The 17034-nt window shown below is 40.7% G+C and overlaps 1 protein-coding gene across 1 annotated transcript; it reads left to right on the top strand.

Moving 5' to 3' along the window:
* The first annotated feature begins 460 nt into the window (after positions 1-460).
* On the top strand, positions 461-14799 carry rbm26 (RNA binding motif protein 26). The gene is made up of 23 exons (XM_012874419.3): positions 461-719; positions 913-1039; positions 1274-1392; positions 1502-1614; positions 4419-4516; positions 4601-4878; positions 5019-5294; positions 5378-5620; positions 6848-6988; positions 7105-7245; positions 7408-7516; positions 7601-7757; positions 8063-8257; positions 9558-9656; positions 9748-9816; positions 9925-10023; positions 10117-10191; positions 10574-10741; positions 11959-12063; positions 12195-12398; positions 13059-13145; positions 13258-13371; positions 13724-14799. Exons 2-23 carry the CDS (start codon positions 981-983, stop codon positions 13811-13813), a joined length of 3039 nt encoding a protein of 1012 aa, XP_012729873.2. The 5' UTR covers positions 461-719; positions 913-980; the 3' UTR covers positions 13814-14799.
* Positions 14800-17034: the final 2235 nt, after the last annotated feature.

The following is a 17034-nucleotide window of genomic DNA, read 5'->3' as shown; positions in this document are numbered from 1 at the left end:
GCCTCGTGAGACCATCCTGATCTCGCGAGGTTTCAAGGTTTCACTCGCAGATCAGTCTGGATACTCTCCGTTAAAGAAAATTTGGAGCCGTTCACCAAACGAACGTCCAATCAGCGTTGGCTTTGAGGCGGGTTGAGGTGTGACGCAACGGGAAGCGCGTCAGTTCAGTCTAAACAACATGGCGGCTTCAGCCGATGAAACTAGCGTTAGCGTGGCTATCGAGCAGGTTTTATCGAAATTACAGAGTATTTCTCTGCTGAGCTAACGAGCCTTTACCTGCAGCAGCAAGAGTAGCTTGGCTTGTGGTTGTGTTTTCGTCGTCGCTCGAGCGACGACGAATCTGATTGGTTTATTTGGCCCGTCTATCACCAACATAGGTCAATCAGCTAACCAGTATTTTCGCCCCTTCCCAAAATTACTTCAACGGAAGGTTTCCAGATGGATATGCGGAGCAAATCTATCTGGCGGAGTCAGGTAACCAAGCTGACTGACGTCGCCATAAAATAAATCTTGGCGGTCTGGCACGGATAAATCTCCATCTCGCGATTTTTCCAGAATACAGTGAACGTGAATACGAGCGGAAGTAAATACTCGGAGACGAAGTAGCATCTAAACGTGGATGCCACTGTATTTTAACAGCTCAAAAAACAGCCACAAGTTACGACGATAATTGGTTAAACTTCGTAAAACAATAAAATTGCCCTCTCTGCATTTTAACAGTAAGTTCGCTGCTCCGAAAATAGTTTTTTTTGTGCGTTTAGGGCCCGGAAAGACATATGCTAAGACAACCGGGCTAACGAACGTAATCGCGGCGAGTTAGCTAACGGCGCTGTTAGCATCGGTGTCGCCGAATACCACCAGCAGGTGAACTGGAAAGTTTGACCGGTTTATGTGGGCCCTTATTTTCAACAGAGACATAACCTCGATTTAACGAGCCTCAGCTCGGGCCGTGGCGGAGGGAGAGTTCAGGTGGATTGAAGATGATAATTGACAACCTCGATGCTTTGAAAACATGGCTGTCTGAAACCCTGGAGCCCATGTAAGTACCGTTAGCATGATTAGCCACGCATACTACGTCTGTCCCACGCAGCTGTTAATTACAGGAGGCGGCATTAGTTTGCGGAAAAATAAATAAATATCGACTGTAGAGTGTGTAGCCATTGCATTTTGCTTTATAGTGAACATAATTCACGCCGTTTCCAATGTGGTAAATGCAGCTGTTTCCACGTTCACGTGTCTCCCCCTCTTTTTTTTCTCTCGCTATAACATCCAGTTGTGATGCTGACCCTTCTGCTCTCGCAAAATATGTCGTTGCTTTGGTGAAGAAGGACAAAAGTGAAAAGGAACTTAAAGCCCTGTGTATTGACCAGCTGGACGTTTTTCTGCTAAAAGGTTAGAGCTTTATTGTGCAGATGTCGTGTGTTATTTTACTTCTACTTTTTGTAGATATTTGACAAGTAGAATTGGGAGGAAAAAAAAAAAAAACTCTACTTTCTTTCAGAGACCCAGCCGTTTGTGGATAAGCTCTTTGAAGCCATAAGCAACAAAAGCTACCTACCGCTGCCAGAGCAACCACAGGTCAAAGTTGAGAAGGAAGAGCCTAAGAAAGATGAGGTAACTTCTTTTTTTCTCTCACCAAATCATCAATGTTCAACAGCACAGCTTTTTAAAATACTTTAGAAATGCACCGATTAGGCTTTGACCGACCGGCCATACTGATTTTGTTCTGTGTTTTTTAAGGCCTGACCTGCTAGTTTAGACCACTAAGAATGTAAATGAGACATTTACATTCCTATTTCCTTTTTTGTATTTTTTTGGTATTCTTTTTGACCCATTGTATATATGAAGATTCACTGTATATAACTGAATGCACCTTCCCTACACTGCACCTTCCTGTATGAGCCGATGTGACGAGTAAATTTCTCCATTGTGAGATCAATAAAGACTATCTTATCTCTTACTCCCAGGAACTGTAACACATGGAGACTTGTTTGTTTAAAAAAAAGAAAGAAAAAAAAAAGAATAATTTAATACGACTGTAAATGCTTGAAAAGGAATTAATAATCTGTTCCTTGCCACTGATTTTTTTTTTTTTTTATCTGATTTTTGGTAAATGAAGTGCATCACAGAACGTTCTTAGTCTGGATGCGTCTACACACAGAAAAAAATGGGATGGGTTTTCAGTTTTGATGCATTTAATGAACGGGGAAATAAGCTGAATTTTCACCTGTTAATTTATCGGTTGCAGAACAGAGTCTTTCAAGAAAAAAGGAATTTCTGTCACATTGATATTGATTATAACCTAATTAAATGGTGCGTCATTTACACATTTTATTTATGTAATAAGCGTAACCAGCATCCGCTATATGTCAGTAGTAGTTTGAGGCTTCTTGGATGCATCCTTCTCTCATTTAGTTAGAATACAACTAAATGTGGCAAGTAAGCTTCGAATGCACAACGAAAGTCCTTTTTTTTTGTGCAAGTCACTGTCTGAGAAGGTTGTAGTCCACATGTAAAGAGCAAGCAGTTCACACAACTCTTTCAACAATTATGCCATGTGCACACAACACCGTTTTTTGGTCAAAATGAAAAAGTTCTGTTAAGTTTCTGTTGTTCGTGTTCACCACAATTTGAACACAGGTTCTACACTTTTAGGATTTTAGGATAGAAAAACTTTTAGGATAGAAAAAATCCTGGTCTCCATTATTATGTCACCTAAAAAAACAGAATCTGCCTGTAAGTTGTGGTTTCTCATAATGTCTGCTGCTTATGTTTTAATTTGATACCATGATTGGATAAAACCCACCTTTGGTAGGTGGGCACTACGTGTCACTTCGTCCAATCAGCTCGGAAAGTTTGGCTGAATGTCCCCACCATTCCCCAAATAGATTTAGTAGAAGCAGTCCCAGATTGATAATGTGCAGAACGGAGAGAGAGAGACACATTATCAATGTGGCTGGCCAGGTTAGCGCTGTAAGACAGCATTGAGTAGAAATGAATGCGCGCAGCATAACGGGATGCCGACCGGTTTAAAACACTAGTGGTTGTTTTCTAACCTGAGGCAACAGCTGAAGCTCGCCCAATGTCTGTATACATTTGAGTCCCTGCCATTGTAAAAGTTTATTTAGTGGTCGGGCCTTTTTAAGCAGGAATTGTTTGTATGTATGACTTGGACTAGTATGTATGTATGTATGTATGTATGTTCATGTCGTTGAGTTTCAAAGAGCATACTGCCTTCTAGTGGTGTGGAAGGGAAATCACAGGCGTTTTTAGCGTCCGTAGGAAGTATAAGGAGTTTGTTCAAGGGTGCCTTAAAATTTGTGATGTTTGGAAAACCATTTGACAATGATAAAATAAGGTTATATACACCAAGCCTCCATACTGATAGTGTTGTGATGGTTGGTCCTTTTTGATCTGTAAAATAATCCCCTCTTGGGCTCGATGAACGTGGCGACATCTACTGGCAGTATCGCAGAACTGTCATAATGCGGTTTGGTTAATTTATAAATCAATTGTAAATAATTGATTTATAAAATAACGGACTGAACCTGATCCTCTACAATGCCTTGTAATAAAGCGGCAGCTCGGTGTGATGGAAGACCAACAATCTACAACAACTTTAACACCCTCACATAGGAACATTTATTCACGTTAGTCAGCTCTGGGTTCACTTTTGAGCCTCAGCAGGTTTAGCGTCCGCTTCAGCAAACACTAACATTCATACTGTATTCCCAGTGACATTCCAGTCTTTTCCCTCTGGGAATCATATATTTTTTTTGTGTTTTTTTTTTTTTTCCCACTGAATCTTGGACCATTCTGCATTGTTTCACAGGAAAATGCTAAAAGCCTTTAGCCGCTTCCTTGTTTTAACCCCTGCTGCACATGCGAAGTATTGTACTTCCTCTGTTAAAAATAAACACGAAAGGCTTTATTTACTAACAAATTGAGCAAAAACAAAACCTAAAACCCCAAAATGACAACAAATACACCAGTAAGATATGATTACCTTTCATAAAAACTTTGTATGTAACCAGAGTGAGCTACTTGCATATGAATAAAGTAAAATAATGTGGGTTTGCACGCTTTAGGTTTGTTCAGGTAGGCATTTAACAGCTAATTTCTGCATCTCCTTTAAAGGGACCTAGTCATGTACTATTACGATAAAAGCCCTACACAAAAACATATATTAATCTTCAAATAAAACATAATACATGCCAAGTGTTTGTCCTGATAGTTTCCTTTTTGAGCCTGATAGGAACTTTGCACCGAGCGATCAGCAGACAAACATTGTCGTGCTCCTGTTTTCACAGATTGTTTAGGATGCAGACGTTTAGTTTTTTAGAGCTTTGACATCTGACTTTATGCCTTTTCTTTCTGGAGAAAGACATTTTTACATAGCACTTATTTCTTCTGCACAGGTACAAACAAATCGCGAAGAAGAAAAAGACAAAAAGTTTCCTCGCCGAGTGAATCATAGCCCTCTGCAGTCAAGCTCCCGCTACAGCAGAGATGGCAGGTATGTAAGCCGTTTAGTTCTACAGCACTTTCTTTAAGTATTGCTTCCTTTTGATCTAATGTTTGCCTCTGTTAACGCTTTTAGGCGAGGCGATGACCGTAAGAGAGACGATCGTTCCAGGAAAAGAGATTATGATCGCATGCCACCGAGGAGGGACTCTTACCGCGACCGCTACAACCGCAGGAGAGGTCGCAGCCGCAGTTACACTCACAGCCGAAGCCGCAGCCGAAGCTGGAGCAAAGAGCGCCTCCGGGACCGCGATAGAGAGAGGGACAGAGACCGGGAGAGGGACAGGGACAGAGATCGAGACCGCACTAGGAGCCGGTCTCTAAGCAGAACCCGGTCCAGAAGCAGGAGCCGAGGTAAGAATGCAGACTGTAAAAGCACCACTGAGAATGTGTGTGGTAATTATGTCCTAGGGATGGACTGCTGATTTCAGATGGTCCATGTTTGCTCGCCGTCAGGAATGCTGTTCTTTACGGCTAATCTTGTGTTTCCACAGAACGGGATTCAGGGAAGCTCAAGTATGAGCACGACCGAGCCGACAGGGCCGAGAGCGGTGACGTCTACACCCCAGCAGTGATCGTTTCCACTACAGCGCCTTCCCTCTTCCCCAATCCGACAGTGAGTAGCACCATTACAGTCATCGCCCCAACTCATCATCACAACACCACCAATGAGAGCTGGTCGGACTTTCGTCCCGAGCCCCCTGTCGACCGCGGACCTTTCAATCGCGGACCACCACCTCAACAGAGAAAGAGATGCCGCGACTATGATGGTAGGAGAGCTAATTTATCTTTTATCATCTTAAAATTTAAGATGTCAAAATGGGATTTTTGACAACAATCTGTTGTCTTGCAGAAAAGGGCTTCTGCATGCGAGGGGACATGTGTCCGTTCGATCATGGCAGCGATCCGGTGGTTGTGGAGGATGTCAATCTGCCAAACATATTGCCCTTCCAGCCTCCACCAATGCCAGGCGTGGACCAACCACCGCCGCCAGGTCTTCCACCTCCACCGCCATTAATGAACCCCCCACCTGTAAACCTTCGACCCCCTGTGCCCCCACCAGGCACCCTTCCTCCCAGTCTTCCACCTGTTGCAGGTAGGAACCGGGATACATTTAGTTTACTCTCTGATTACAAAGATTCAGGATTATTCATTATGAAAGACAGAAAGTGCCTCGCAGAAGCATTCATACCCCTTGAACTTTTTCACATTTAGTCATGTTACAACTGCAGACTTACCTACGTACATGGTTTTAATAATTCAATAACGATATATATCGATTGATAGACTTATATCGATAATAGACAAAAAGGGTCAGTAAAAAGTTCAATACAATAAAAGTTTTAATATTTCAGACATTAAATCCTCCCAACCAATCACAACGCAGACCCTGAAAGCTCCGCCCCTTCAAAGAGTTCAGAGAGCACGTGTTCTTTTCTCTTTTTTTTAAAACTTGCAATTTTGTTGGTTGAATAAAGGGTTGAGCTTGGATTCAGTGTTTGTGTGTTCTGCATCTAAAAATAGGTCACTAAACAGCATAAAATGGCCAGGGCTGCACTTAGAATGTATGTTTTGAATTTGTTGATAATTTGTTCATAATTATCGATATTGATCAGTTTAATTTTTATCAATATGTTTTTTTTTTCCTACATCGTCCAGCCCTAGTTTTAATTATTTCTTTTAAAAATAAAAAAATCTGAACTGTGCAGGCGCCCGTGCTTTCACCTACTTGCAAATTGATGCCCCTAAAAATAATAAAAAAAAATAAGCCTGTGCAACCAGTCACCTTAAGAATGCAGCAGGTTGATCTCACAATAGATCGTCACGAAGATCGAGGGACACCGCATGCAGGTCAGAGAGAAAGTTGTGGACGTTTGAGGTTAGGTCATGAAATCCTGTCCAACTCTTGAACATCCCGAGGAGCACGGTTAAATAACGGAAAGAGTTCACCGCCCAGCAGAAATGAACTCTAAAAACACAGCCGGAGTTACAGAGGAATGGTTCAGATCACAAGAGTCACACTGTTTTCCTGCAACTTTTAGATGTCACTGCTTCAGCACGCTTTGAGTCAAATGGCTGAATGCCCTCCTTATCATGGGTTCAAGTTCACAGCAAAATAGATTGTTCAGTAATTTCTTTTTCTAAACAACAGCTTGAAATAAAAGTGGCTGCTGTGTATTTTAGTTTGTAACTTTTAACATTAAAATCAATCTGAAAGTTCTGAAATACACTCGACAGAGAAGCAAAGAAATAAGGGGTTAATGCACATTAGCGTGAAGCACAAATATGTTCTTTGAATTATGCGCTGTTTTCTATCGGACAGGTCCGCCTCCACCACTTCCTCCGTTACAACCTGCAGGCATGGATGCTCCGCCCATTTCCATCACCAGCTCTGTTCCCACCATTGTCACATCCGGGATGCGCTCGTCCCTTCCTCAAGCCTCAGCGCCGCATTTCACCCCCGGTAATGCTTTGGGACGTCTAAAACGAGCTCCTATCCTGCGTTTTTTTAAAATCAGTCGTTTGGGCCGCGTCTCTCTGTGTTATGAGTATCTGACGGCTCCGATCTCTCCTGAGCAGATCACTATGACACGGACGTGTACAATCCAGAGGCTCCCAGTATCACCAACACATCCAGACCGATGTACCGACACCGGGTCAACGCCCAAAGACCAAACCTGATTGGCCTCACAATGGGGGAGGTGGACCAGCCTTTGAGGGGTATTGGACACAATTCATCTGTACTTTGAAAATATTGCCTTGAAAACCAGCCTTTCGCCTGTGTGAAAGCGGGGTGCTGCACAGTATATCACACAGCGTTTATGTTTTTGTCGTGTGATCTGAGCAACTCCGTCTCAGACCTGCCCGTGCTTGTGTTTCCAGAGAAGATTCCCAACAACAGCATGAGAATCGTTATGGAGTCTGACTCGAGGAAGAGGCCCGCTGCCTCCCACGATGGAGGCCTGCCGTGCAAGAAGCCTTGGTTCGACAAGTAAGTCCTTCAAAAACCCAGGCGTTCGCTTTCACTTCCTACTTCTATTTGTGTATTCTATTTAACCGTCTCTTCCGCACCTAGACCCAACTTCAACAAACCAAACCACCAGGGCTACCAAAAAAGAGCTCAGTTCTCTCCAAACGCCAAGCTGCTTGTTCGGCAAATTCCCCCCGACCTCAACAACATCAGCAAACTCAACGAGCATTTCAGCAAGTTTGGCACCATTGTCAACCTGCAGGTCAGTGCCTGTGATCCCGTAGATGGAAATGTTCATGGCTCATCTTTTGTAGGTTAAAGAAACAACATTTTGTGCAGACTTGTCATTGAAACTAATTTGCTGATAATTGGTATTCTTGGGTCTAACATAAGAATGTCAATGATCAATTATCCGTCTGCAGAGTTAATTTTCTATGCTGTTAAAGGTGTTTTTAATTGAATAGTTGTTAATTGTGCAATAATTTTTATTAAATAAATGACTTTTTTTTTATTAGGTGTATAAATTCTGGGTTTATAAATTGTGTTTGTACTGCCAAAATGTGACAGGTGGCCTATCAAAATGACCCAGGGGGCGCTCTGATACAGTTCACCTCTCCTGAAGAGGCCAAACGAGCTTTGCAAAGCACCGAAGCCGTTCTCAACAACCGCTTCATCAAGGTCCACTGGTTTCGTGAGGATCCGAGTGACGGATCGGGTCAGTCTCGTCCGCAGCAGCTTCATCCACCGCCGCCGTCAGCCATGGTACGAGTTCACTTCCGGTCATCCCTGACAACTTATTGCTTACCGTCCTTTCACAAACTATAATACTCTAAGTGTGATTAAAGATCTGGTAGCACTAGATGGTTTTTCGTCTGCTGTTGTCGTGCAGGTAGAAGTCGGGGAATGACCCGATCAAAAATAATGTGCTAAAATCAAAATGAGGTCCCTGTTTAGCAAGATGATGAATGGTAGGGACAAAATCGCTATTAGTTCTGGAGAGTTTAGGGCGGGGATGTCCAAACTTTTACCACCACGTGCCAAAATCACCAAGTTGAGTCCTTAATGGGTCATTTTTTATTTTTTTTTTATTAAAAAAGCAAATTTCATTGTGAATAATTGTAATTTTTTTTCTGATCAGCAATAAATTAAACAGTATTTTAATGAAACAAGTTATTGTAGGGCTAGTCCTAGATATTCTTCTTGAAAAAAAACCAAAGGTTTATAATTTCCTAACTTTATGGGTCAAATGTTTTTGTATTTTTAGTCTAAACAAAGCTCTTGGAGACAGTGAGAACCTTCTTCCTAAACTTGCTGTATTTAGCCAGGTTTAATGAATGGTTGTCTGTTTGAGAGTCAGAAGTCGCACAATGTTTGTAGCAATAGAAGAAAGATGCTTTGTGTTGTACCAAATATTTTCCATTTAAGAAAATGTAAGTTTGTGATGAAACGTGTTTCATCCTAAAAAAAAAAAAACTGAGCCAAATTTTTCCGTTCTTTAACTGCAGCCGTCGGCCACACCAAATTATACTGAGGGCCACAAATGGCCCTGGCCACGATTTGGACACCCCTGGTTTAGGTGCTTCTTGTACAGTTTTATCTTTCTAGGCTTTAGGATCTTATAAATGTAACTACCAGCTTCGTGGACTAACAGAATGAGCTCAAACAGCAGATAATAACCCTCAGATTTTGTACTTCTATGGTCTGCATTGTGCCCGCCAAATGAAAACAGTCAGAATTTTAAGGCATGTAATCAGAGGTCGTCTCCTCTACTCTGCATTTGCATTACAAGCAAGTTTATACCCCTAAATAAAAATACAGCATGTTTTTAGATCATAGTTTGTTGAAATACAAAGTATAGCATTTTCATAATACTGGGGAACATTTTGTAGAGCGTAACTTCGATCTGTTTGTTTATTAAATGTACAACCATCTTCTAGGCTTCTTTTGATCCCTATGAGAGTGTTGCTTGTGAAAATCAAAGAAAACGTGCAGCAGATGCTCCTATGCTTCAGTGAGACTGGAGAGAAACGTATTGTGTGTTGAAAATCCATTTCCGTTTCAGCCGCCAGCCACGACCCTCAAGCAGTCTGTGAAGGATCGCCTCGGACCCCTGATGCCTGCAAACTCGGAACCCGCTCAGGTTTCCAGCATAGCCTCTCAGGTACGTGTGGACGGCGTGGTTTGCTGCGTTTACGTGTCAAAATCTACACTGGATGTGTAAGAACCCCCCCCCCCCGCCCCCTTTCTTTCAGAATCCCTCTAAAGTGTCAATAAAGGATCGTTTAGGCTTCTCTCTCAAACCTGCTGCCTCTGTCGAAAAAGTGAGTCTCCTCTAAGTTTCGCACTAAAGCCTCTCACTTTCCAGATCATGCAACTTTAATATGCTGTTTTTTTTTTATTTATTTATTTAATTTTTTCCCCTCCTTCAGGTGTTTTCCACATCCACGGGGATCACAAAGACTGTATACAATCCTGCTGCTCGGAAGCCTGCCCAGAGGACCCCAGAGGAAGCTCTGAAGAAGAAGCAGGTTAGAGCCGATGGAAAAGTAGGAGTGAGCGGATTGAGCTGTAAAAAGTAGTCTGGAAACGGACCAAGCCATTTCTTATATTTGCTCACACAGGAGGCCCTAAAACTGCAGCAGGATGTGAGGAAGAAGAAGCAGGAGATATTGGAGAAGCACATTGAGACACAGAAGGTAAATTGCTGCAGTTATTTACCTGTTTGTTTACCCGCTTGCCTTTGAGGATGGCGAGGCAGACTATAAAGGGGGGGAGGCTCAGGAGAAAAAATAATTACCAAAGGAATGTTGAGCTTATGTGTGTTTTTAAGAGCTCGTATAGAAATTAGTTTTTGAGAGGAAAAAAAACAGCTTTGGGGAAATTAAACCCCTTATCTTACAGAAGACCTTTTATCGAAAAAACGATGACGGATCTTTTCTCTTAGTGCTTCTTTGCTTCTCTGCATTTACTTTTTTGTAATCTTGCGTGATGTTATTGTGACGAGAAATCGTCTGAGAAGAGTTTAGATATAGCGTGTTGTGTAGAGTGAATGTTTTGTAATTGTCTCCTCCTCCGCAGCTCTTGATTTCAAAACTCGAAAAGAACAAAGCGATGAAAGCAGAAGATAAAGCCAAGATCATGGAAACTTTGGGCGCGTTGACGAAAAACATCACCAAACTGCAAGAAGAGATAAAGGGCCTCTCCAGCTGCAGCAGCCTTCTACGAACCGCCAAGAGCAAAGCTCAGGTATTTAGTTTTCCCCCAGTGGTGTCAGAGATCCATGTTTCTAAAACTTTGTGTGTGACGGACCGTCTCAGGCGGGCACAATTGTGACCCAAGACATGGTTTTCAGATTGTAAGAAATTATATATGCATTAATTTATTTTGCATGGCTTCTAACATTAAATTATACATAGGCGGAGACTTTGGTGCACCACAATCTGCTTTGAAATCACTCATTCAAAGATAGCTTGACCCAAATCCTGTTATGATTGCTCCAAATAGACAAAAAATCTTCTTATTAATTTATTAAATTAAGCACAAACATTTGTCAAACTGAAACCCTTTTTATTGAGGCAAAGGATCAAAACCATTTTTAAGTTTTGCATCTGCGGAGATCCCCCTTCTACATAAATACTTTGTTTTATTGAAATATTGCATGCTTATATTTTGTAGATTAAAAAGATTATTATACAGCGGTGCCTTGATTTAAGCTTGAATTCATTGGTTGAATTCATAATTTCTTACCATGTATTTATTTTTCAGATCAACTTTCCCCATAGAAACATTGAAACGGCATTAATTTGTTCCAGAACCCCCCAGAATCAGTGCCATTTTTTTCCATTGTTTTAAATAAGAAAAATGAGCTTATAAATAACAAAGTATTGTATAAAAATGCCATAGAATGTAGTGAAATAAACAGGTTTTATTGAATACAGTTTAATGTACATCTGGAGGTCAGATGGCATGAAGATTAAGAGCTGAACTGAATATCTGCGTCATCAATCGATTTTCAATTTAAACATTTCCAATTTAGCTTGTTTCGTCCTCTTTCACAATGTCAAAGCTAAAAATCGTCTGACAGACGGCTCGTATTTCGAAAAACACAGAAGTTTGGACAGTCCTAAGTCAAGCTACCACTGTTTGATTTGTTTGGTAGTTTTAGTTCTAGGTTTTGGCCCTTCAGTACCTTTTAGTTGACCAATTTGGCCCACATGATGAATAACTTTATTTGTAGAAGGATTTTAAAGCCAATTAGCCCCTTTGCTTCCACTACTTTGCATCAGCTCATCTCCTAAAATCCCACTTCAAGCTTGTGGCTAAAATGGGACGAAATGTGGAAACGTTGTTGGCGTGAATACTTTTGCAAGGCACCGTACCTCTGCTTTACATTGTAGTTTGCGCTAGATTGAAGTGGCGCTTGTTAACTCTTAGATTAGATACTAACCAGCTGTCTCTTTCAGGCGCAGAAGGAGCTGCTGGACGCGGAGCTGGATCTGTATCAGAAAACTCAAGCTGGAGAGGACACGGCTTTGTTAAAGCTCAAATGCACCCAGCTTCAAATTGAGGTATAAATTAAACATGAAATCAAAATCCCGTCTGCTCGGCGGCCACACGGGGGCGCTGCTGCTCTCAGAATTTGAAACGCTCTGCATGAGTTTCCTCAGTCGTGTTTTTATGTGCCTGGCTTGTCTTTCAGGCAGCTAAGAGGGGAATCCTTTCACCGGGACGAGGCCGAGGCATCCATTCCCGGGGTCGCGGCACCGTCAGGACCCGGGGAAGGGGGTCCCGTGGCCGTGGAAGGGGCGCTGCAATGCATTCAGTTGTGGACCATCGTCCTCGGGCGCTGGAGATTTCTGGTTTTACCGATGCAGACCGTGTGGACATACTTCCGCACTTTGCTGTAAGTTGGTCTGAAACGGCGCCGTACCGCTTTTCCTGTAGAAAGTTGTCGGATTGGAGTCACCAGGCCGTATTTCGGGAGAGGTGGGATCCTAAAACTCGATCACACCGACTGTTCACTCGAGTTCTCAGTTCAGTGTTTTCAATGGCAGTTTTTACCGTTAACCAAAAGTTTTCAAGGTTGTCCTCTGATGAACAAATCTGTGCTGCCATGGTGTAAAGAGACATTACATCAAGCAAAGTGTTTTCATTTTTGTTCAGCATACAGATTTTGATAAGGCTTAATTACTAGCTCACGGTGACCTTTGAGTTAATATACATTTATCTTTAACAGCTACTTTGTCAAATCTAAAATAAGCTAAACTTTTATTATAAGAGGAAGGGCAAAACACACAGACATTATTTTTTTTCCTAATGTGTACTAATTTATGGCAGTCAATTAAAAAAACAGACCTTACTGAGTTTAAGCACCATGGCTCTTGGACTTATAGTGACTCGGAAAGTGATAAAAGCCACTTGCTGAGAACGAAGGGCCATATAAATAAGTATCTGTTCACGTTTAAACCGCCCTATTAGTTCTCATTTTATGAATCCTTCATAAATTTAAATGAAGCAGGTTAGCTTTGTTCACCTAGAATTTCTTTCTCATTTTAATTTGTAGCAATTTGGAGAGATCGAAGATTGCCAGATCGATGAAAACAAGCTCTGCGCAGTCGTCACATACAAGACGCGGGCGGAGGCCGAGCAGGTGAGAAACTATTTCATTTGCCCTTCATTTAAGATGCTTGACTTTAGGTCCAGCTCTGTACGAGCTGCAGTTTACCCTGGTTTGATGCAGTGAAACCTTGATCCCTCTGCAGGCCGCGCTTCACGGAGTGAGATTCAACAACCAGACCTTGCGCCTGGCCTGGCATAAGCCTGCCACGGGTCTCAGCGCAGCAGACGCTGAAGAAAAAGAACCAGCCGACGAGGAGGTCGGTGCAGTTCGCACCTGCAGATTGGTGCTTTTCATGATTAAATATTTACTTTATTAAAACCCTTTAGATGTTCTCTCTTAAGATATATCGCAGGAAAGAATGTTAAATAGCTGTTAATATTGTGTTGAGAACACTAGAGGGAGCCGTCACACATTACAGAGAGGAATATCTTGTGGTTTTATTTAGATTTTGCATGAATTTCTCTGCTTTCATTAAGCAGTTGGAAGATGATACTATAAGATTGTGAATTATTTGCTCTTTGAGACCTTTTAAAATGATGCAGTAAAAAAAAACCCATAATTTTCCTGCTTTTTTAATCATCCATAGTAATATTACCTTCTTTTATCAGTACCCGGAGGAGTCGCTGAGTGACGATGCACTACTGCAAGACGATGACGAGGAGGAAGACGACAACGAGCCTCGTCCCTGGCGCAGATGAAGGCTCCTCAGACGCTCCATCACTGGTGTGGATGAAGAACGACGATCCAGCATCTTTCAGTGCTTGTTCAGAAATGTGAAAGCCACATTTTACTTTGGCTAGACCTATTTCCCCTAACACATAGCTGACTAGCAGAAGAACTTTGTGCGGTTTAATTTTAATATGTAAACCAGATAAAACAGTGCTGATTTTTTTTTTTTTTTTAATGCTCTTACTGTAGTTTTTTTTTTTTTTTTTGGGGGGGGGGGGACCTGAAACTGCATTGTTAAATCTGGTCTCTGAAAGATGCATTAGTTGAGCGCCCATTTTTAAAAAAAACAAAAAAAAAAAAACTTGTGTTGTGATTTAACTCAGTAACAGATGGTAGCTTTATTGCAGGATAGTATTAAGTTGCTTCTGTGTAAATATTTTATGTTTTGGTTTGTAATTTGTATGAAAGCTTGGCTTCTTATTTCTTGGCTTTACTTTGGATTGTACAAAAAAATAAAGGAATTGAAATGGTCTGAAAGCAACCTGCCAGAAACCAAAACAAAGAAAAAGGAGAAAAAAAAAATAAAAAAAAGAAAGCTGGCAGTGTGGAAAAAAGTACGCTCCATAAAAAGAGCTGAAAAAAAAAATACCAAGACCATTTCAAAAAAACCAAAAAAATCTTCCTCCTCACCTTAAGAGCAAACTTCCTAAAAAAGCATTCCTTCAATGGTAAACCCTTAACTTTTGGACTGGTAAGGTAATCAAATTGCACTTTCATGCAAAGGTAAGAACCTTTAGATACATTGTTGGTTAAATCTACATCTTCCATACTGACTAAGGTCTTTCTTTTTTTTCCTTCTTCTTTCAGAATCACCAGGATTTCCAGCCATAGCAGTCTGTTCCAAAACGGCTTCAGCATTTATCACATTTTATCTTGTGTATATACTGTCATGATCTATTTGATTGTACAATCAAGTGGTGCTGTAATGAAAATGCCATTTTCTTTGGTAAGGGATGTCGCTTGTTCTGTTTACTGTGTAGCACGTTGCCTACAGGTGTAAACCTACGCTCTAACAGTGAACCAGGACAGTTGTCCACCTGATGTTAGCATTTCATTTCCAGTCAACACTCAAAAAGGGGCTTGTTGAGTTAAAAACAAACAATTATGTAATGTTTAAACGATTTTTCTTTAAGCCATCATAAAGCGGGCAGCTGCCCTGGTTCACTTGTGTGAGTGTGTAATATACTAGAGAAGGTGAACTGGCTCTTTTGGTATGAAACATCTCTTAGCTGTAGCCAAGTAGATCAATTAAAAACAGCAATTTAGTGCAAAAGGGCTGGGAAAAAATTAGGGATGTTTTTTCTAAAAACTCACCTAATAATTTTTTTTATTAGCAAGAAATAAGATTAGAGACCTGATGACAAATACTGAAAAGAGAGATCCACTCTTACTGACATTTAGGGCTGGGCAATAAAACAATATAAACTGTGATAGACACCTGATCAATATCAATACAAAATGTCTGATAGAATGATCAATAATTTCCCAGAACTCTGACCGAGAACTGCATGGCATTCTGGGAGATGTAGGCAGGATTTAGGATTTGGCCTCAACCTCTCGTGGTAAGGCTAACCTCTTTTAAAGGTTACGTTTAAAAAAAGGTTAGGGTTACAGTTTAAATTCTGCACTTTTCCCCCTGGTCCTTATTTCAAATAGGTTAAAAAAGTTGAAAACTGATGAGAAAGGTTTAAGTTGCACAACCCTATTGACATTAAATAAGACTAAACACTTGGTTTTAGATTTAAGATGAACAAAACTATTTCTATCTGCCAAATGTCAGAATAATAAGAAATCTCTTAAAAGTATATGTTATTACTCTTCAAGATCAAGTACGCTAAGATGACTGCATTTAAAGAATAAGCAAAATCCCAAGTAACGAGGCCATAACTTTGTAAACTTTTAATGGTTTGATTCACAACATTTGAGTTAATTATTTTAAGTAGTTATTTAAACGCAGCCCCTAAACACCCAGCTTCCTTGTGTGGCATCATGGGAAGAATCGGAAGTCAGCCAAAGTGAAACGAGTCCTGTACCCTCTGGACTAAAGGGACAATCTGAGAGGAAGAAGCCTTTACTCCGAAAGCAACATAAGAAGCCAGATTTCAGTTTGCAAATGCCCTTGTTGAAAAACACCACATTTTTTGAGCGTTCAGCAAACAAATGGGTTGGTAATTGGAACTTATCCAAAACGGAAAATGTTTAGTCTTATTTGGTGAAAAATAGGCAGTGTGTTACAAGCAAGCTTCAATTTACCATTCTGAAATATTCAAAATCTCAAGATTATTTTAAAATAAACAGACAAAAACCTTACAAAAATCTGCCAAGGTCCACTTGCTTAATGATGTACTCCTCACTGTCCATGATGTCGGTGTGGTCAGCTGAACGTTTTTGGTAGCGTTACAGGTGAATGCTGATCTACTGTATCTAGTGGACCTGTTAAAATACAGCTGCATTTCAGCAAGTTACAATATCCTAAAACTAATATTAAATTCAAAAGCTCTGATTTATCACTGACACGTTTCCAGGATTTATTCATTTGTTGATGACCATGAAAACCCCAAATTTAGTTTCTCAGGAAAAATAGAATACATTTTTGGAAAAGCTGCCGGTTCAGAAAGCTGTATGTAAACAGACCAATGGGAATTTGCTAAAAGAAAAGAGTGCAGAAGAAAAGGTTCCTGCAATAGGAAAAATCAAGGTCCTGAGTGGATTAAAAATTCAAAGCATAGGGCAGCAACAGGCAGCTCACAGATTCAACAGCCACCACGCAAACTCAAAGTTGGGTTACTAGTCACATTAAAACCAGTTAAATTTAGTTAAGTACGACTAGTTTTGCCAAATCATACTTTTTATTATATTAATATTATTTAGAGGTAATGCAATTCTGTAATACAATTTCTGGCTACATTACCCACCTACTTGACCAAATGAAGAATGAAGACGTTTTAACCCAGAATGAAGCAGATGCAAGACTTAAAAATATATATATATTTTCTTTAAAATAAATAACATTGTTCTATTCTTTAGCATACCAGAATTTACTCATAACTTCATATTTTGTCTGGCTGATTAGATCACCTTCACAAATTAAATCAAATGTTATGATCAAACAGTAACTCGGTACTTGAATACTAGAGTTGCTTTACTCCAGTAATTTTTACTACTGTTTAAAGGGGGTGCTTTTTAATTT

Source organism: Fundulus heteroclitus, chromosome 4, assembly GCF_011125445.2.
Source record: "Fundulus heteroclitus isolate FHET01 chromosome 4, MU-UCD_Fhet_4.1, whole genome shotgun sequence".
In the NCBI taxonomy this organism is placed as follows: domain Eukaryota; kingdom Metazoa; phylum Chordata; class Actinopteri; order Cyprinodontiformes; family Fundulidae; genus Fundulus; species Fundulus heteroclitus.
This window is presented reverse-complemented; position numbering and strand designations above follow the sequence as displayed.

Excerpts from the sequence above, each read along its gene's own strand:
- rbm26 (XM_012874419.3), top strand. The coding sequence starts at position 981 with ATGATAATTGACAACCTCGATGCTTTGAAAACATGGCTGTCTGAAACC. Across the intron at positions 7,246-7,407 it reads GGTGGACCAGCCTTTGAGGG|AGAAGATTCCCAACAACAGC; the intron begins GTATTGGACACA and ends TTGTGTTTCCAG. Across the intron at positions 13,372-13,723 it reads AAGAACCAGCCGACGAGGAG|TACCCGGAGGAGTCGCTGAG; the intron begins GTCGGTGCAGTT and ends TTCTTTTATCAG.